Here is a 21246-nt window from a genome sequence, read left to right as displayed (position 1 = left end):
CGCCACAGAGGCTCCAGTGCGGCGCTTGGCCCCGCCCCTCCCCTGCCGCCATTGGCTGCCGCCGCCGGCGGGCCCCGCCCCCGATGGGCGCGCGCGCGCGCCCAACCCGCGTGGGGGCCGCGTGCCGGCAGGGGGCACGTTACACCGCCGCGTGCGTGGGGACACGCATGGGGGTGTCACGCTGGGGTTACCCAGAGCGCCCCCCCACGTGTCTCCCGTGGGTGGCCCCGAGCTGGCGTCACCCCTGGGGGATGGGGCAGGGGGGAGCCATGGGGCTCGGCCACGGGTCAGCGTCCCCCTGCCACCGGGATACGGCCCGAGGGCGGTGTCCCCCTGCCACCAGGACACATCCCAACCCCAGTGCCCCCTGCCACCGGGACAGGTCCCAACACTGGTGGCCCCATGCCCCGGGGATGCGTCCTGACTGCGGTGCCCCACTGCCACTAGGGCACATCCTGGTATCGGTGTCCCCATGCCACCGGAACGCATCCCGAGCCCAGTGTCCCCGCATCACTGGGACACATCCTAACTCTGGTGTACCCACACCCTCAGACACAGCCTGATCCCACTGTCCCCACACCACTGGGCCGTGTCCCAGCCCCGGTGTCCCCACGCCCTCGGACACGGCCACACCATGAGCCCTTAACGATGTCACAGCTCCCGTGTTTAACGGGCATGGCCTCACCTGGACCTCGGCCTCCCCTTTTCCCAGGACACAGCCCACCCCTTGAGGACACATCCCAACCCTGTTGTCCCTACCACCAGGGTGACAACCCATGGCCACCCAACCCCTGTAGGGCCACGTTTCCATCACTGCCCCCCTTCCAGGGGAGGGTTCGACCACCCCCGTGGCCCTAAAACATCTTGTTTCCCCCAAAAGAGCCTCTGTGGGGACCCCACAACGGCTGGAGCCAGGGGCCACTACCCACGCACCACACTCCAGCCTCCTGGGGGTCGTTTCCAGAAGAGTTTAATCTAATGTACATATTCCCGGGTACATTAATAACCAGAATATGCCCGATGAAAAAAGTTAAAAGGTCAATTTCCCTCTGAGCCGTGCTGGGCTCGGGACTTGGAAATAAAAATGAATGCTCCTTATTTTTTCCTCTACACAAAACTAGAGTTAAAAAAGTCAAAGGTCTATGCAGCTAGACAAGGAAAAAAAAAAAAAAAACAAAAAGCAACAGTGAACGGGGCTGGGGAGGGGAGACAGCAGCGCCGAGCCCATGTGCAGCTCCACCGTAGCCGCTCAGGGATGGGAGCGGGGTTGGAGAAATGGCCCTGGCCCCGTGGCTGCCGCCACCGCTCCCCGGCCCCCACTGGGGGCTGGTGCCCACCACTGCCCCTCCGACTGCCGCCGCCCAGCGTCACCGGTGCCGGGAGCCCGCGGTCCCGTGTGAAATGGGGGTGGGTGGGTGCAGGGGGGGACCAGAGGGCAGCGGGACGAGGCGGGAGCGGTAAATCCGTGACTTGCCGTTTAATGTGGCGGAAGGCGGGCAGCGTTTTGCCTCGGGGGAAGGGGAGCTGGGCAACATGCAACCCCGGAACGGACTCCGACACCTACGTGAGCTAAATTCATCGTCTACGCAAATCGAATATACAGTAACTCGAGGGCCATATACAAATCCACAGCGCTCGCCAGGCCGAGCTGCTCCCCTCCCTTCTGGCGCGGTGTCTCGCTCCCCCGGCCCCGAACCGGCAGAAGCGGCCGCAGCTCCCGCGTCTTTGGGCTAAACCGGCCCCGCGGCCGGGAGTGAGGGCGCGCACCCGCCGCTGGCGTACCCCTGCCCCGTCCCAAGCCAGGGAACCGGCCTCGAGTGCCACCCCCCCGGCGGGACCCCGGGGCAGAGTATGAACTCCACTGCCGGCGGAGGGGCGTCTTGTTCCATGTAGTGCTTGTGGCCGGGGCCCCCCAAAGCCTGGCCGGAAAACCGTGCGCCGGGTTTGGGGGGCTGAGGTTTGCTCCGTGGGGGGACGTGCAGGCACGGGAGGGGCGGAGGGTGCCCCAGGGCGGCTCCATCGCCGAGCCTCGGCTGGCTCCGTTACTGAGCCTCAGCCACGGCGGGGGGCTCGGGGGCCGGGGCTTCACCCCGCAACGGGTCTGCTTTGGAGAAATTCATTTCCAGGATGTGTCGCTGGAGGTGCCGCACCCACTCCTCCTGGATGGAGAGGGGCCCCTGGAACTCCACCTCGCAGAACCTGTGGGGACAGCGATGTCAGCCGGGCTCTGCTCGGGGTTTGGCTGAGGCTCCTCCATCGGCCCCGTGGGGGCAGCCGCCAGCGGAGACCCCTGGAAAGTGTGGTCCGCCTGGGGCATGGGGCGAGGAAGGGCAACCGCAAGGACTCGGCACGCTGCCCTCTCCGGAAGGAAACCCCCCCCGGAGCTGACCTACCTGCACTTGAGGGTGTAGATGTTACCCACAAACTTCACCAGGGAGGTCTGCGGCGGGCGGGGGACCAGGGAGGGCACCGGCCTCATCCTCGGCGGCGGCTGGCGCGTCTCCTCCATCTTCTGCTGGAAGTCGGCCCCTTCCTCCTCCCGGTGCAGGGGGTTATCCAGGGGCCTCGCTTGCCTCCGCTCAAACTCTGCGGGGGGAGAACAAGGGACAAAAACGTGTCACAGCAGAGGGGGCACAGTGCAACGGTGCGGCACGGCCTCTCTGCTTGCAGCCACAGGGCTCCCAGGATAGGGAACAGCTTCCACGTGTCTCTTGCCAAAGGGAACCGGGTCACTGAAGAGTGGAGTGGGGGGGATCTCGGGTAGAGAGCTCCCCCCACACCCCAGGGATGGGCAGAGGGGATGGGGCAGGGGGTTCTCGGTGCTCTGCCAGCTCCCTCTGGTGCTGGAGCCCCCCCTCTGCTGGCTGGCTCCCAACTCACTGTGGATATTCGGGCGCTGATGCTCCTCCATCTTCACCAGCGAGAGCGGAGAGGTGACCATGGGTCGCTCACTGCCACTTCCCCCATCCAGGATCTTCCCGGGCTCGCCATGTGCCAGGTCTGCGGCCAACCCCTTGCTCAGCAGGGCCACGCCACCAGGCTGCAGGCTCAGGGGCATCCTCCGGGCGCCATCGTGGTCCCGGGAGTGCGAGGAGTTGCGGAACTTCTTGGTGAAGGGCCGGCCGCCCTGGATGTAGCTGCGGTAGGCGCCAGCTTTTTGGGGCCGGTGCCGGATCCACTCGCTGAGCGTCTCGATGGGCGAGCCGTTGACGCACCACTCGGTGACGCCGAACTGCCGGAGGTGCGCTCGCGCGTGGCTGGCCAGTGCCTTGCGGTTCTCGAAGTAGAGGCCGCAGAGCTCGCAGCAGGCTTCGCTGGCTGGGGGCGCGGGGCAGGGGGTGAGCAGGGGACTTGGGGACAGATCCCCGCCCCATCCCGGCTGTCTCCCTGCCACCACCCATTTGCGGCCGCAGGAGGGAAATCCCCCCTCTGGTTTTTGTCACAGATGAGCTCCAGGAGGGTCCTGCTGGGGGTCTGGTGGAGGCACCAGCCAGGGGAGGCTCCAACGAGACAGGCTAACCGGGACTGGGGTCAGCAACCGGTCCCCAAATCTCCGCTCGCCTCTCCCTGATGTGTTCTAGGTCCCCCGCTGGAGACACCTGGAGCAAGAAGCTCGCTCCTGACATCCCAGCACGATGCCACGCAGACAGGCAGACCGTGACCGCTGCGTGACAAACGTCCAGCTCCCCCCGCAGCCCCTGGGGACCCCCAAACCCCACCGCGGGCCCTGCCACGCACCTCCCCGTGCGTCCTCACTTACACGTGTGCGCGGGTTTGTCGTGCACGGACTTGGTTTTGAAGGGCAGCTCAGTCTGGATGTACGCCTTGTGCTTCACCTCGGCATGGGGACCCAGCCGGTCGTCCTGCAGCGGCCGTTTGGCAGACAGCGGCGTCAGGAAGCTGCCCTGGGGTTTGCTGGTGAGCGACGACAGCGAGAGCTCCCGGTTGATGCTGGAACTGCCGGGGCTGGGTTTCCCCGTCCGCCCTCCCAGCGGAGGCAGGGCCATGCCCTGCAGCATTTTGCTGGGGGACTTGGGGTCTGTCCCCTCCTCCCCGAGAGATTTGGGGGGCTCGATGCTGGAGGTGTGAGGCTCCTTCTTGATGACGCAAGGCTTGGATTTCTTCTTGAGGATCTCCCGCAGCGTGTCGATGGGCGAGCCGTTGACCGACCACTCCGTCACCCCCATCTGCCGGAGATGGGAGCGAGCGTGGCTCGACAGCCCCTTGCGGTTCTCGAAGTACTCGCCGCAGAACTCGCAGCGGATGTCCCGCACTGGGTCAGCTCGGGAGGCTGCAGGGAGAGAGGGGTGGCGTCAGGGGGAGCAGGGTTGTGCCTACCCCTCCAAACCTCCCCCCACAACCCATAGAAGAAGCTGGGAACCCAGGAGCAGATCCCGCAGCAGGACCCCAAAGCACCCAGTGATGGCTAAGGAGAACACACAGCCCCTTCTCGGAGCGAGACGTATCACAGAACCATAAAATGGTTTGGGTTGGAATAGACCTTAAAGCCCGTCCCAGTTCCAGCCCCCTGCAACAGGCAGGGACCCCTCCCCACCAGCCCAGGCTGCCCAAACCCCATCCAGCTTGGTCCCGGGCACTTCCAGGGATGGGGCACCCACATCTTCCCTGGACAACTTGCTCCAGTGCCTCACCACCCTCATGGTGAAGAATTTCTTCCCTTTATCTAATCCAAATCCATCCTCTTTTAGTTTAAAGCCATCACCCTTTGTCCCTATCGCTACACCCCCTGTCAGAGTCCCTCCCCAGCATTCCTGTAGCCCCCTTTAGGTACAGGAAGACCACTACGAGGTCTCCCCAGAGCCTTCTCGTCGTACTGAACCACCCCAACTCCTTCAGCCTTGCATTTCAGATCCCACATCCCCAGCACAGAGGGAGCGCGGTCCCACCCGGCCCCTGGATGGGGAGAAGGCAAGAGCCACGCACTTACAGAGGTTCAGGGGAGACATCTCCTCCCGCGGGGACCAGGCTCGGTCGGAGGGGTGGGGGTCTCCGTGGAGGCCTCCTGACATCATCTCGCGCTTGATTTCCACCCTCAGCTGGTCTTGTTTGAGCTTCTTCTGCAAGGAGGGAGGAGAGAGGCCTGGAAACATCTTCCGGGCAGTAGGAGGTGGGGACGAGGTAGGAGACTGCCCCAGGGGACTGCCTGGTTGCTGGACCTTCTTGGCGAGGGTGGGGATGTGAAGCTCTCCAGGACCCCGAGGCTCCAGGGGTCCCATGCTGCCCAGGAGGGTCTTGGCCATGGCTTTCTGCCCGGGGCCGGGGGGGTTGGAGGCGCTGCTCCGCGGCTGGGCTCGGCGCTTGAGGATCTCCCGCAGCGTGTCGATGGGCGAGCCGTTGACATACCACTCCGTCACCCCCATCTGCCGGAGGTGGGAGCGAGCGTGGCTCGACAGCCCCTTGCGGTTCTCGAAGTACTCGCCGCAGAACTCGCAGCGGATGTCCCGCACTGGCTCCGACCCAGAGGCTGCAGGGAGAGGAAAGGGAGAATCGTGACTATCGGGCCAGGCGGCCGGGCAGGAGGACGCAGCCCGGCGGTGCCAAGAACGTCCCCATCAGGACAGCCCAAAGCCAAAGCCGTGCGCCCAATGAAGCCTGTCCTTAACTGGACATGGAAGCGAGCAGGATCAAACCCACTGCATTGACGCGTGGAAAGCACAGCGCTGCGTCTCCGCAGCCCCCTCCCCAAATCTCCTGCCTCCATGAGGCCCCACATCTCAGCACGTTTCTGACAACAAAGAGGAAGGAGACAAAGGTTTGGCCGCTGAAAACAAGCTGCCACCTGAACCACACAGCGTCCTGGAGGGGAACACGCGGCAAGACCTCCACACCAAGGGGGTGACCTGCAGCCCCTCAGGACTCCACACCAGCTCAAGGAGACGAGTGTGTGATTTAAGCGGTCCCTGATGGGGAATCAAGACAGATCCCCGCCCCAAAGAGAGGTGAGATGGTTCCAGCAGCAGGCAGGAGTCGGTCGGGGAGAGGTGTTCAATGCCAGGATGCTCAGGGAGCGTTGTACAGGAGGGGGGATGTGGCCAGAAGGTTTGTTTCACCGCCTCAATTGAGGTGGCAACAGGCTGGTCTGGGTTTTGGGTGCTGCTGAAGCGAGGCCAGGAAGGGACAGGGCAGCAAGAAGGGACAGCGACGAGAGGGGACCCACAGAGATGAGGCGGATGCGTTGCAGTACCCAAAAGAAGGGAGATCTGCTGACTTGAGCTGTGGGAGCCGCAGATTCTTTGGGCCAGCTTTGGGGGCGGCTCCACCCTCCCCAGTTTAGGGAGAAGAGGGACGAGGCGGTTTTGAAGCCTTTGCTGTTGATGAGGTCATTTAAACCTGGCTGCAAGGAAGAATGAGGGCTGAACGCTGCATTTTCTGACTGCTGGTGGAGAGCACCTCTGCTCCTGCAAACCCAGCCACTGCGGCTGTCCCCATCAGCTGGCCCAGCCGGGGGATGTGCTGCAGTCCCAGAGCACTTTGGTTGGGAAAAGCACGATAGCAGTCAAGATGGAGCAGCTTCACAGCCCCAGCAAGAGCTAGGAGGAACCCTGCAGGGTCTGCAAACCCCCAGCCCCTTGGTGCCGAGGGATGTGAGGTGTTAAAGCCGCGCTCGGCGCTCTCAGTACAAGGCAAGGACTGAACCCAGCAGACGCCCTCTTCTCCACGGGCTTTGTTGCAGGGAATGGCTCCAAACGTGGTGCAATTCATATGGGGAACTGTCCTAAGAGACCGGCAACGCATGAGGTCTCCCAAAGACCTGGCTAGGACTGGACTTATGGCTGGGAAACACCGGGAGGCACGAACCACGCGCCTGCGGGGTCGCAGCACAGGTCCTTCCCGGCAAGCCTGCGCGTTGAGTGAGCGGGGAAACAGCAGAGAAAACCTGAGACGCGACCAAACTCCACGTGCTGATGCAAGGCTGGGTACCGCTGCCGGCCACCAAGGCCCCGCGACCGCATCTCGGACCCTGCCGACCTCTCTGCCGGTCTGTGAGCGAGCAGGAAAGGGTCAAGACATGCTTTAGAGTGGATGTTTGTGCCCTCTGCGATCGCTCTTATTGCAGGACACAACCTGAGCGCCTGGTTCCAGCTGGAGGAGGGTCTCCTACGTGCTCTGGAGGAGGCCAGATGGTTTTTGCAGCAACACAACCCTGGATGTGGGCTGTTCCTGCTGCCCGGCTCTGCTGGGCACGGCCAGCAAAAAGGATGAAGAACGAATGGGCCAGAGAGGTCGAACACTTCCAACTGCTTAGGAAAAGGTTGCCAGCAAGATCTGGCACTGTTGGAGAAGAGTAAAAACCAGCGGGCTCCAGGAGTGGACAGCACGCTCCGTGCCCAGCTGCAGACAGAGACACAAAGAGCTCAGAGGGCAGAGAGCCAGCGAGAGGGAACAGTTTTACTGAAATCACGACGGGGAATGAACAGAAGCCCAGACAACGAGGGCCGTCCCCTTCTGACGGTCGTGACAGAGCAGCACGATCTCCTGCTGCATCCTCGGGCGCGGCAGCAATCAAACGCTGCCTCCTGCACCGAGCTCTCCCGCCCCAGCACCAAGCAAAGGGATGCTCAGCGTGCCAGGAGAAGCCAGGGGTTTCCTTCTCTCCATCTCTGCCACCTGAGACCTCATGGGAAACACTGACGGTAAAAAAAACAAACAAACAAAGAGACTCACTCAAATTGAGAGGTCCTTCCTCATCCGCCTGTGGCCACTGTGCCTTCGGGGAGCTCTGCAGAGGGCTCAGCGAGAGCTTGGAGCTCTTATCCTCGGGGTTTTTCGGAGAGGGGGACCCCGAGAGCGCTGACGGCACCTTCTTGAGGATAGGGGACCCCGGCTGCGAGAGGCTTTTGGAGAAACCCGGGGGGGATTTGATGGCTTTGTTGACGGGGCCGTCGGGCGGGCGCTCGCCGCCCTTGCCGAGCGCCAGGAGCGTGGGCCGCGGGGAGCCCGCCGCGCCATCCTTGGGAGAGCCGGATTTCTTGACGAGGGTGGGAGACATGGGGCTGCCGTCGGGTTTGCCCTTCTGCTTCATCAGTTCGTAGAGCAAGTCGATGGGGGCCCCGCTGCTCTCCGACTCGGCCACGCCGAGCTGCCGCAGGTGAGAGCGAGCGTGGCTGGAGAGGCCTTTGCGGGTTTCGAAGCAGGCGCCGCACACCTCGCATGTCGTGAGGTTCTGGGCTGCAGTTAGAGAAAAAAAGAGAGGGAGTCAAGGCTCGTCACGGTCACCAGGTGCCACCGCAGGAGATTTTACTGTCCCGAGCCCTCATCTCACACCTCGAGGCTCTCTGCTTACCCCTGGGGAAGCCAGGAATTAACCAGGGAAGGGAGAGGAGAGCTGCAAGAGGACAAAGCGCGCTGCTCGTGCGCGCAGCTCTGCCATTCTCCCTGCTCAAGGCTGGCGGGGACGCTTTTGGATGTGATTTTGAAAGCCCTGCCCATGGCCCACCAGTTGCTGGCAGGCTCCAAAAGCTGGCAGTGAGGGAGGGGACCTCGAGTGCACCTCATCACCGTGCATCGCTGTTTTGGGAACTAGGAGCACTGAAAGGGACAGGAGGGACTGACCGAGGTGGTGCGGCATCTCCCACTTGATTTTTGACAGTCTCCCAACCCTCAGCCTCCAACACCACATCCCTGAGTTTGGGGCACCATGTCCCCAAATTTGGGGCACCACGCCTCGAGTTTGGTGAGCAACGTCCCCAAATTCAGGGCACCACGGATGCTGCGGGGACAGGATGTGCCGTGCTCTGAGGTGAGATGCTCAGCACCTCAGCCCGCTTCGCCAAGAGGCTGCTCAGCTCACACTGAGCTAAAACAACCTCAGGAAGGCCACTGCTCATGGAAGCGACGGAGGCACGAGCTCTGAAGCAGCTTCCATCCCACCTCTAAGAGGTCGCAGCCCAGCTCAGCCGGAGGCCGGACCCTCCACACCATTTCCCTGCCGTGAAGCCGCCAGCGAGGCCAATTTCCCCCGTTCACCCCCAGAAGACAGACGGCGACCGGCCAGGCGTGGGGGAGGTACTCACATTTGGAGTCCTGAGGCTCTGGCTTGCTCCCGGGCGGCTCAGGAGACAGTTTGGTCCCTATCCTGCTTGTGGGCTGATCCAGCTGCCCGGCGAGAGCGCTTTTCTTCGGCAGCGGCGGCGAGCCCACCTCCATGGCCACCAACTCCTCCTCTTCTGGCGCCAGAACTGCCAAGAAAAGGAGACCGTCAAGCCCCTGAGCGTGGGCAGGGCGAGGAGACGCGTGCGTTTGGGTGATGCCAGGGGAGAAAAGGGTCTCCCAGCTGCACCCTGCTCCGTAACCAGACGCAAGGAGCTCTGCCCAGCTGAGCTCACAGGAGGAAACGGGTGCAGCTTCTGCAGCGACCAAGCCTCGAGCGGGACTGATGGATGCTTTCAACACACAATGCCCGCGCCACCGGGGGGCTGAGGCGCTGTGAGCCGCCAGCAGGCCTTGGGAGCACCTGGGGACGGTGACAGCTCCCCGGGGGACGGACGGAGCCGCCGGCAGCCCCGTGAGGGCTCCGAGGTGGATTTGGGGCTGCCGGGGTGCACGGTGCTGCTGCAGGGCGATGCTTCCTACACCGGGGACGGCGCCTGGGCACGGCCAAGGCTCGCCTCCCCAACTCGGGGCTCTGCCCGCGGCCCTGCAGCGGGAGGGCGAGCGCGGGCAGCCGAGAACGGGAGCGGAGCCGCCTCGGCCCGGTGACGGGAGCCGGGAGGGGCTAGTGCTGCCCGGGAAGGCCGGGCCCGGGGGGCTCGGCGGGGGCCCCGTGCGGCACAAAGCGGGGCTCGGCGGCAGCTGAGGACAAAGGAGAGCGGCGGCCGGGCGGCGGCGGCCGGCCCCGGGGCTCCCCGAGCGGGCCCGGGCCCGACGGCGAGGCTGAGGCCGGCGGCGGAGCCGGGCCCGGAGCGGCGGCGGCGGCGGCGGGGAGGGGGTGGGGTGGGGGCCGCGGGCGGGCCTGGGCGCGGCGGTGACGGGAGGAGGGGGGCGCTCACCGGGCTCGGGCGTCGCCTCGGGCCCGGGTTCGCCTTCCCCGCCCCGGTCCCGGTCCCGGGGCCGCGGCGCCGCCGCCGCTTTTGTCACTTTGGGCGGCGAGGAGGTGGAGGCCGCCATCTTGGCTCCGGCACATGCGGGGCGGCCGCCAGGCCGCGCAGCCGAGCGCCGAGCGGGCCCGGGCCGGCCTCAGGCCGCGCCCGCCGACGGCGCCAGGGCGGGCAGGCGAGCGCCGAGCCCGCGGGGCGCCCGTGGTGGCGGCGGGAGGAGCGCCGAGAGATCGATCGGGGACGGGAGCCCCGCCAAAAAACAGGGGGACCCCCCCATAAAACAGAGGGGGACCCCCCAAAAAGAGGGGGGGACTCCCCTACACACGAAGGGGACCCACACACAAAAAGGGGACCCCCCCCCACACACACACAAAAGGGGGAGCCCCCCCACAGCAGGGGTTCCCACGCACAAAGGGGGACCCTCCCCACACACCCACAAAGGGAGGACCCCCCCCAGCAGGGGTCCCCCCCACATGAAGGGGGGACCCCCTACAGTGATAACCCCCCACAAACACAAAGTGGGGACCCTCTGGGCCCCCTCACCACAACTCTGCTCTCCCCCCGGGGGCCTCGCTGCCCCCACGCACAGGCCAAGGCCCGGCCCCGTGCCCCCCTCACACCGCTGCCGTTCCGGCCCCACAGCCCCTCCGTCTGCCTTCCCCTTGGTAATTTGCCCCCAGTAAAAAGGGGAATTCTGCCCCCCCCCCCGGTAAAAAAAAAAAAAAAAAATGTAATTTTGCCCCCCTGGTAAAAGGGGTCCAGGGCAGCCATGTTCTAAGGCACTGCCGCCCCCCTCCACAAAGGGAGTAGTACAAATAATGTGCAACCACAGGTCAAAAACTTAAGGGACAGGAAACAGCAGCAAAGTCTCCCTGAAAAACAAACAAACAAAAAATACAAAAAATAAATAAATAAATAAACCATCACCAGGCCAACAAGTGCTACCCCAGCCAGCTGAGAACCTCAGGTTTTAGGCAAAAACTATCCCAAAAGCACAGCAGGTGTTGGGAGAAGGGAGCCCTGGCCTGCCTGATGGGGGGAAAAATAAAAAAAATAAAAAATAAAAAATCAGTTTTCCCCTGTGGGAAAAGCTAAAGAGCTCAAAAAGCCACTTTTGCCACTGGTGGAGCTACGCAGCTGAACGACAGCCAGAGGGGCCCAGAGCACCACGAATTCAGGAGCCACTTGGAGGAACGGGAGCATATAGGACAGCATGTGCAGCCGTTACCTTGCACGAGTTGGACCCAAAACCTGCAGATTTTGTCTGAAATTACACCGCAAGAAAGCACATGCTATATGGCCTGCCGTTTCCAGAGTGGAGCAAACAAAACCAAACGAAACCAAACCAAGAGGAGAGCACCCGCAAGAGCCACAGCTAAAATAAACCCAGAGCCACACGCTGGACGCTCGGTTTTTCAGCACGGGGAAGCCTTTAGAGGTTCAAATTCCCACTCATGTTTGCATCAGAAGACTTTACAAAGCACTTAAAAAGTATGGCTGTAGATTAAATACCGCCAGCTTCTGTCAGGGTAAAAAATAAAGAATTAAATAAAAACCACAGCGGGGCAGTTCCTGACATTTTAGGACGTTTCAAAGCCCACCGAAGTAAGCTGAGAGCCCCCAGAGGCTCTGGTCTTTGGGCTGTAATGACACGGGGTGTCGTTCGGACAGCTTTTGGGTGCTGAGGCGACACATCCCCTCTCAGAATAGGGGAGAGAAAAGCTCACAATAGCAGCCGATATCCCAATAACTCCAACACACCTGGAAAATCGGTTCTGTTCTGTTTGTTGACTCAACTTTGCCCCACAGCCTGAAAAAGCGACAATGGAAAGACCTGGCTGAGAGATTTCATGCCCTCTCCCATGGCTGTAGCCCAGTTTGTGTGAAAACGGAGCTGAAATCCAGGCTAGAAACCAGCATACGGCTTCCCTCTGCTCGATTGTGGCACTGCACACCACCAGAAATCTTCAGAGCCCAGGAGAAAAGATGGTATTGAGGGCAACAGCCCGCTTTGACCCCATGCAGGGGAAGGAGGGAAGTGAAGCAGGAGGCCAACAGGAGCTTTTCAGTAACCTGAAACTCAAGAAAGGAATCAAAAGACAGCAGAAAGTAGGTCAGGCAGCGGGTGAACACGGAACAAGCGCATGGGGACACAAATCAGAAAGGCCAGCACAGGAGGAGAGCGTGCCCTGAGAACTGTGACGCGAGGAGGATCCTCGGAGCACATTAGCTGAGGACGGGGATATTGTCACCTCCATCCCCTCCAAACTCAACGTGACACGGCCTTGAAGGGCCAGAGGTGGCTTTGAAGTTGGCCTCACTTGTATATGGGGTCAGACACAGACCTCCAGAAGGTTTTTCTAGCCTCCATTCATCTGCAATTAACATAGCCACCGTGGGACAAGCAGGACACAAGACCCTGTCCGCAAAGCTCGAGCGTTTTGATTTCTTTTCTTTCCCTTTGCAGCACAGCAACCACAATTAAGAAGAGAAAGCAATGCTCAGAATGGAAACCAGAGCTGCCGCAGGGCTGCGCCAAGGTCTTCGGGCTCAAGTCAAAGTGAAAAGGAGGAAACGAGGCTCAAAAAAGTCTACGATAAATGTCTTCTTCCAGCCTTAGCTGTGCTGGGGGAAGAAATTGTCTCTTAGGGGCTCCTCTGGGAGATGACCACGCTCGTTCTCTGTGCACGAAACCCCAATGACTCATTTTAGGTTTGCAACCTGAACCGGCGCGGTTGGGTTCATGTGGAATAGATGTGTCCATCATCAGATCAGCACCACCAGAGAGGGCACAAGACTGGAAGTTTTGGAGCCTTCCCACCAGGCAGGTGAAGTTGCAGAGGATGGCAGGATGGTGGGCAAACCCAGGGCTTGTGCTCAAGAAGAGGATGGAGGATGAGCAGGGGAATTCGGACCGGTGACCCCGTGATTTGCGGCTGCTCAGACACCGCAGGTAGGGAATAAGTAGCCAGGAACAAACCACAGATAAAATAAAAGAAAAATTCCACCCTGCTCTGATTTTTATCTTCTCTTGAGCCTCTTGCTGAGGCTCAGGCTGTGCTTGTCCCTATCCCAGATCCCACAAAATCAGGATCATCTCCTGGCCTCGGCCACGCTAGTTCTCACACCCAGGATGAGAAGAGCTGGAGGGAGAAATCAAAGGAGCTGTGGGGGGCCGTGCCTACTCCAGGCTCTGAGCAGAACCCCATCACAGTCCCCACTGACACCCTTAAAATGAATTTTACAGCCCCTGACACTCACCCCCTCTCCCTTTTTCCTTGGTTGTCCCCTGGAAGGAGCCCCCTGTTCTCCACACATCCTCTAGCCCCATGTCATCCCGATTAGGGTTGGAGCCAGTGCCTGGAGAATGAGGAAGACCAGTGCCAGACCAAAGCTGGAAGAAGATCTGGAGGGGAAAAAAAAAATCCAACCTGCTCCCAAATGGGTGGGAGTCAGAGACGACTGCAGTGCTGCACCGGATGATCGGCTCACCAGGGCAGAGATTTTGTTGGCTGAAAAGACAACTAAACCATCGAGCAGAACACTATATAAGAGTATACACAAAGAAGAGTACAAAAAGTACATAATAAATACAGAAATCCAGGATGTAGTGAGATAAGGACAGAGCCACTGTCAGGAACGGAACAAGGAGAACCAAAGTGGTATGCAAAATGCCTCTGGGCCAACGAGATGAAGGAAATTGTTCAGGTCTACTGGGAAATAACCCCAAAGGACATCTGGCCTGGCCAGTGGTGGTAATCATCGTTCGGAGGAATTCGGTATGTTTTGTATGTTGTATTTGGAAGGAAGCGGAGAAATGCTCTCTTGGAATGATTATTTTCTCCAAGTATCTGGGAAGGGGCTGAAGGCAACTTGAGTCACAGAACGCTTGAATAGCCTGAGTCAGAAGGGACCACAAGGATCACGTCCAGTTCCTGGGCAGCCCGAGAGTTAAACCATTTGCCTCAGAGCATTGTCCGGATGCTTCCTGCACACCAGCAGGCTTGGGGCCATGACCACATCCCTGGGGAGCCTGTTCCAGTGCCCCACCACCTTGCCAGGGAAGAACTTTTTCCTAATATCCGATGTGAACCTCCCCTGATACAGCTTTAAGCCCAAAACCACCTTGCATCCTGTCACCAGATAGATCAGCATCTCCCTCTCATCTCCCAACTCAACCACCAAGTATCCTCAGCTCCTCATTCATTACGTCCTCCAGTCCTTTCACCACCTTCGTCGCCCTTCTTTGGGCACATTCTCCTATTTTTTACATCCTCCTCGTATTGCGGAGCCCTCACACAGCACTCGAGGTGAAGCTGATGCTGAGGAGAGTGGGACAATCCCTTACGTCCCCTGGTCAGCGATGCCATGCTCAACGCACACCGGCCCGTGGCTGACCATTTTGGCCACCTGAGCACATTGTTGGCTTGTATTGAGTCAAATATCAACACCACTGAGTTACCATCAAGCAAAATCCCCAGATCCCCGTCGGCAGGGCTGCACCCCAGCCTTGCCAGCCAACGAGCCTTACACCATCCCAGCTGCAGAATCCAGCATTTGCTCGTCAAATTTCTCATGGTTGGTGATTGCCCAGCGCTCTCATCTCTTCATCAACATGCCTTCAACAGCTCCTCCTAACTTGCATCATCTGCAAACTTCCTTGGTGTGCACTCAACGCCTGCGTCCAGCTCATTGATACAAACATTGAAGAAAATAAATAAATAAAAAAACAAAAAGGCCCCAAAATCAAGCCCCGGGGAGCACCGCCAGCAACTGGCCGCCAGCCTGATGCATCGCCCCATTTAGCACAACCCTTTGAGCCCGACCCTTCAGCCAGCTCTTCACCCATCGCATCGTGTCCACATTGAGCTGGACATTTTCTCCAGAAGGGTACCGAGAGAGAGAGTCTCAAAAGCTTTGCTAAAAGCCAAGAAAAAACACATCTACTGCCTCTGTCCACCAGGTGGGCAACCTTGGCATAAAGGGACATTAAATTGGTACGGCGTGACTTTCTCTTTCTTCTTTCTCTTTATGAGCGCACGTTGGCTTTGACCGATGACTGCACTGTCTTTCAAGTGTTTTTTTCACTAATGCCCAGAGTAATTTTCTCCATAATTCTAGCAGGCACCGAAGTGAGACTGACAGGCCTGTAATTACCAGGGGATTCTCTCTTGCCCTTCTTGAAAATTGGAAACCATTTGCTAGCTTCCACCTATCACAGGGCACTGACTGATGGTCTATGCTCAGCAAAGACGCTTGGAAAACCACCTGCAGACAAAGTTCTGCGGAGAATCTGGGGAGACGTGCCACCCCAAACCTGCTGCTTGTGCCTCCAGCTACTTCATAAAAACCTGTCCGAGCCTCTGAGCCCAGCACTGCTTCGGCTGCACCAACAAAAACAAACCAGGGAAAAAACAGATCAGGAAGGGAAATTTAGGTCTAGCAGACCTTGCCTTCTGAGCCAGCAAGGGAAGCAAAGGGGAGTTAAATCTGGAAAAAGGGGGGAACAACAGAAGAGAATGGCACCAGGTCTGCAAAAGCAGTGTGGGGGACGGAACAAGGTGAGGCAGGCTACAAGGAAGGAGAGCTGCAGGACGTTTTGGGGAGGATGCAATTGCCTAATACTTCCCAACGCCTGCCAAGAAGCGCCACGTGTTCTTCGAGGCAGCTGCCAATAGGTGGGGAGCAGGAGATACACAAACAGCATCTTTAGCAAGGCGAGATGGGGTTTAAGGAGGCAGCAGCAGCAGCTTGGGACACCTCTGCCCATCACGGCCTGTGTGGAAAGCCATGGATAAGCGCAGGGACCTCTCCAGAGCAGCTACCAACTGCACAAGGATGGCTGGAGACAGCTTGAGAGCCAGCAGTCCCACAGAAAAGCGTGAAAAAAACAGTTTTCAGGCTTTCAAGTTGTTCAAAAACTGAACCAGAGCAAATGCTGCAACCTACCCCTACATCACAGCCCATCCTGGGGTGGGTAAGAGCTAAAATAACCCTTCGGCTCTCCACAGCACCGAGGCAGTAACACATCTGATTTGGAGTGCAAACGCTTCGGGGAGGGTGTTCAGACCTACTGGAATCACTAATGATTGAGGGAATAAAATCACGTCTGAAAAGGGAAAGATTTGGTTTGTAGTCTACGGGAGAGCATCAAGTGTTGGTTTGGGTACCGTGGGTTCGCTTTGCAGCAGCAGGAGGGAACACAGGTGACCCCTGGGGTCCCCCAACGTCTCTCAACATCCTGTTTTTGCTCCTACCTAAACACCCAACACTCAATTCTGACCTGCCCAGCCAAGTTCAGGTTCTTGCCACAGACCCAAACACCTACTTCCTCCCTTTGACTCTTGATTTTGCTTAAAGGCTGGCTTTTTAGAGAAGCAGCCAAGTGTGCAAGAACGGCAGTAGCCACCCACCTCTCATGCTCTGCTTGCCAGGAGAGGAGCGGTTAAACCCACAGCCCTTTCCCAACACTGCTCTTTGGTTTGGCTGTGCATCCCACCCGCAAGCAGCTCTGGGAGGAGAGGCTTTGCCCCAAGAGCACCAAAACCATCCAAGGGTCTGCTCATGCGTGGCACTGCGGTGATTTGGTTACAAGAATGCAACCGTGCTCATTGAATTGCGCTCCGGGCTGCAGAAAGCAAAGCAGAGTCCTCCATCTTCGTTTCCCTTTGCACCCCTGTTAGAAACCACAAACCGCAGCCAAAACAGAAAACAGCTCACGACAACGCTCCCCAAAAAGGGGATTTTGGCACTCAGCTGTAGCACAACAGAGGGTTTCAGCCAAGAGTCTACTGCAGAGCTGCTTTCGAACATTAACAGCCCAAGATGCATCTTGCAACACAGGCAGAAACCTTTTGGCAGCTCATGCTCATCATTTGGTAGTGGTCAGGAAGGAAGCAGGTGGCAGTTTGCAGCATGCAGGTGCTGAGCCATGAGCGATCGGCACGTCCCGGCATCGCCGCTGCCGTGAGATGGAGCCACACATCCTCCATCCCCACCAGCTTCAAACAGGCAGCGCCGCAGAGATACCGCTGACTTGGAGGGCTGCTGCTGTGCCGGCGAGATGGAAAGGCATCAATCTGCTGTCAGATGGGCTTTCATATTGTGTGCCAGAAGCGTGCCAGCACAGACTTGGTTGTGCCATCCCAAAGCATCCACACCGCAAACACGCGCCTGTCTGCGTGGTAAAACTCGCTCTGAACACACATGCTATCGATCCCTGCTTCACCACCTGCCACCATAGCCTACTACCAGCCCATATCTCATTAATATTGCTTAAAAACATCTATAAATTATGTAATTAGCATAAAACACAAGCAGAGAATGTTAACGCTGAGCAGGTGCCCTTAAAGAACAGCAGTTAAGATTTTAGCACGGCCGCTAAGACCCACGAGGACACAGGGAGTTTGCTTTAGCTCTCAGCGCTCGAACATCTCACGAGTGATTTAGACAGAGGGACAGGTGGGTTCATAAACAGCCTGAAATCCTCCTGCTACAGACCCGTCACCCCCCACCTCCAACCACAATTCAATAACTGTTTGCTCAGCTGCTTTTCTGTGGCCGGAGCAAGAGTTAAATAAATATTGCAATGCGACGAGTGCTGTTTCATTCTTAAATCGGTTGCGACAGATACTTTCAACTCATCCTGAAAGAGCTGCTTCAGACTCAAAGCAAAACAAGGAGGGGTTCAACTCGCAGTGAGCTATCTCCACGCTCCTAGCTAAGAGACTTCACCCCCATGTCTGAGAGCGTTGTCCAAAATTCTTCAACTCCGGCAGGCTCGGTGCCGTGACATCAGCCAGCTCTCCGAATACTCTAGGGTCCCATCAGGTCCCATAGACTTATATGCATCCAGCTGAAGCAGCAAATCCCACACAAGTTTGGGGTTGGCAGAGAGTTTATCGTTTCTGTAGCCATGGTCCTCCAGCTCAGGGCACTGGACGTCCCAGGGCCCATCATCAGTGTTATAGAGGCAAAGACGACATTGAATGTCTCTGCTTTGTCTACGTTCCCATTTGTGAGGTGACCAACCTCACTAAGTAAGGGACCAATGTTAACAGCAAAAGGAGGACCAGTGGTAGCATATTAAAAAAACAAAAACAAAAACAAAAACCACTTCTTATTGTCCTGCACAGTACTGGCCAACTTCAACTCTAATTGAGCTTTGGTCACACAAATTTTCTCCCTACAAAGTCAAACAGCATCCCTGTAGCCCCCCCATGTCACCTGACCTCACTTCCATTGGCCACACACTTTCTTTTTCTGCCAAAGCTCTGGAAAAAGATCCCTGCTCAGCCAAGCCAGCCTTCTGCCCTGCTTGCTTGACACCCAACATTTTGGGATTGCCAGTTCCTACGCTCTTAGGAAGTGCTGCTTAAAAATTGACCAGCACCAGAGGGCTGTACCAGGCTGGTGTTTTCCAGTAATGTCTCTTGCCCCAGGAAAGCAGCAGCTTCCCCATAGGTTGGGCCAGGTAAGTGTTTCGGCCATCTCAGGATCAGATTTAAATACAAAAGCTCACCCTTAGCACTGATCAATATCTCCAAGTGATCTGCCGTGCACACTCTGGTTGCGCAACAGGTTGCCAAGCCCGGCACGCAGTCCTAACCGGAAAGTTTTATGCTCTCTTGATTTACTCATTTTCTTCACATTTGCTCCCAAAGACATGACTTTGTAAGGAAATACAGAGCGAGCAAATCCAGGAGTGCTGTTTAAAAGTGGGTTTGAACTCTTGCTCTCTGTTTTCCAAAGCTGCGAGGCTGCTTGCAGGTCACACTCATCCAAAGTGTCCGCACTGAATCTTACACAGGTTTAAAATAAGCATGCCAAAGTCATGCTCCAGCTCCCTACTTTTACCTTTGTGGCCAGATGATTCTCAACCTGATTTCTCCCAAACACCCGTGCCATGCCTCCATCCCATGCCTGACAGGGTGGGCTTTTCTCCCCTTGCCCCATCATTTTGTAGGCAAATGACACAGTGCAACCACCATGTACAAAACACCAGAGTGGGGAGCAGCATTCATTGTTTCCCTTGGGGTTTGACACCCTCTCCAGTGACTTGGCTTTAGGTTACAGTCAGCCAGCTGGCATTTCGAGGCAACTAGAGATGGGCACAGTAAGGAGTGGGAGATGTTCCCAGCCCTGTGCCAACCAACATCACATGCTGAAAAGTTGAGTGACGTTGCTTGAACCGATAAGCAAGATCATATTTCAAGACATGCTCCTTTTTTTTTTTCTCCTCCTTCTTAAACTTAACACTGGGGACATTTGATATTAGTTGCACTATGTTAAGAATTGCATTAACCTCCTTCCCTATGAGTGGTTTGTTATGGAAAGGTGGCTGCACTCTTTCTTCACCGAGACATTTCCACATTCCATTTCTACTAAATCCTGAGCCTGAGTTTTTAAAACAGCAGCACTATCTATAATGGTTTGTGCCAGTGAATTTTGGGCACTGGCAGACCTAGCAATTGCTGAGTGATAGTTGAGGGCAGCAAGAGCATCCAGCCACTGGCAGCAGAAACCCAGCAGAGCCCTCCAAAAAGCCTCTCATTGGCATCAGCTGCTACCCTGGGCTGGGAGCTATTCATCTTCCAGCGTCTGCCATGCCAAGAAAAGAGAGCTTGGGTTTGGTTGTGTTTTTATTTGTGTTCGTTATGGTCAAGACTTGTTCCAAAGAGCGACCAGGCATGTGGAACAGTCTGGAGAGCCGGGATTACAGGCTTTTTGATATTTCAGTTAAAGACAGATACATCCCTGCAGCGAGAAGCTAACGTAGGATTGTGCTCAGCAGAACCTGAACAAGAAGCAGCTTCGAGGACTTAAAGACACTACCAGAAGTGGCAGGTATCCGTAGGTGGTAATGGAATGCCCAGAGTTACTTTTTCCTAATGTGCAAGCAAGTTTTCCGTCTTTGGAAGAATGCTGTTGCAAAGACTTTGTGCAAAGTCAGTTTTTTGGCACCTCACAGGGAAACCTGAAAGCTGTTTGGGATGGCCACTGCTCTGAAACCAATGCTCCTGTGTGAACCGTTTGGAGCTCCACTGATGGAAGGAGACCGGCTCAGACCCAAATCTAAACTTTACACTTCCCCCCGCAGTAACATACGCTTACAGAAAACGAGCAGCCGAGGGGCGAACACAGCTCCCCCTGCCCTCTGCACGGCCAAGGAGGAGGGAGGCCACACTCTGCTCTTCACCTTCAGCTGTACTCTGCCCGGTGATCTGCCAACACGCCAATGCGATTTGCCAACAACAAATGCTCCGGGTTTCACTGATGGAAACCTCATTCTTAAACATGACGCTTTTTACATGACAAAGCCTGAGCATCCAAGCACAGCTCCCAGGCAGGAGGCAATCCCTCCATCCACCCCTCGAGATCTTTCATCTACTATATTTCCATCTACTGCCCAAAAGCAGGATCAGACCCATCCAGCACAGCACGCGACCCATGGGGATGCATAAATCAACATCAGGTTGCACCAGCTAAACCATCCCCTGTGAACAGCCCCCCTCCAACAAGGCTCTGTTCAACAGAAAGATGCGAGGCTCCGGCTTGGTGTTATCAAAGGGGTTTCTGGCTTGCATGTGCGTTCACGGACACTCACCATCTCTGTAGGACTGCAAGGACTCATCTCCCCAGGATGGGGGGAACGGGGACAGAGGAGATCGTGGAATGCTGCACTCGGACATGGGGGTCATGCTCTTGCGGGGCACAAAGCCATGCGTCTCTCGGCTCGGGGACGAGGGCTCCGCTCCCACCGCTGCCTGCAGCATCGGGTGCTCCGACGAGTTGGCCAGCAGCTCCTTGAGGATGTTGATGGGTGAGATGGTGAGCTCCCAGTTGGTAATACCGAAGTCCCTCAGGTGGGCCCTGGCGTGGCTGGAGAGCCCCGCGCGTGTGTCAAAACCGGCCCCGCAGAACTCGCATCGCATCAGGCTGAACGTACTCGGGTCAAAGTTCGCAACTGCGGAAAGAAGGACAGACAGTCAGTGGCTAAAACCCCGGATCAGGCCTTCAAGGGGGGCGTTATTCCACCCGACACAACTGCTCCCCATCGGTTGGCAATGAGGACAGGCGGGGCAGGGAAACGCACCGTGGCCACTGCCATTCAGGCCGGCCACAGCACCATACGTACCCATCCTCAGTGGGGTTTTCTCAACCCCACCAATTAAAACAAGAAAATAGA

The 21246-nt window shown here is 57.7% G+C and overlaps 1 protein-coding gene across 6 annotated transcripts in view; it reads right to left on the bottom strand.

Annotated features, from left to right (window-relative positions):
* Nucleotides 1-956: 956 nt before the first annotated feature.
* Nucleotides 957-21246, bottom strand: part of WIZ (WIZ zinc finger) — a 50315-nt gene continuing 30025 nt past the window's right edge. For 4 of the 6 annotated variants that reach the window (XM_040542954.1, XM_040542956.1, XM_040542958.1 and 1 more), the window contains 8 exons: nucleotides 20665-21024; nucleotides 9036-9200; nucleotides 7687-8190; nucleotides 4949-5485; nucleotides 3761-4291; nucleotides 2881-3318; nucleotides 2394-2586; nucleotides 957-2199 (listed from right to left, as the gene is read on the bottom strand). In XM_040542954.1, the coding sequence (XP_040398888.1) occupies nucleotides 2043-2199; nucleotides 2394-2586; nucleotides 2881-3318; nucleotides 3761-4291; nucleotides 4949-5485; nucleotides 7687-8190; nucleotides 9036-9200; nucleotides 20665-21024 (2885 nt within the window). In that variant the 3' untranslated portion in view covers nucleotides 957-2042. Of the gene's footprint in view, nucleotides 2200-2393; nucleotides 2587-2880; nucleotides 3319-3760; nucleotides 4292-4948; nucleotides 5486-7686; nucleotides 8191-9035; nucleotides 9201-10010; nucleotides 10194-20664; nucleotides 21025-21246 lie in introns of those variants that run through there. The other 2 variants (XM_040542957.1, XM_040542960.1) reach the window with 2 other exon arrangements.

The sequence above is a fragment of the Cygnus olor genome (assembly GCF_009769625.2).
Source record: "Cygnus olor isolate bCygOlo1 chromosome 30 unlocalized genomic scaffold, bCygOlo1.pri.v2 SUPER_30A, whole genome shotgun sequence".
Lineage (NCBI taxonomy): Eukaryota > Metazoa > Chordata > Aves > Anseriformes > Anatidae > Cygnus > Cygnus olor.
The sequence above is the reverse complement of the archived record's forward strand: the minus strand, read 5'-3'. Positions and strand labels throughout refer to the sequence as shown.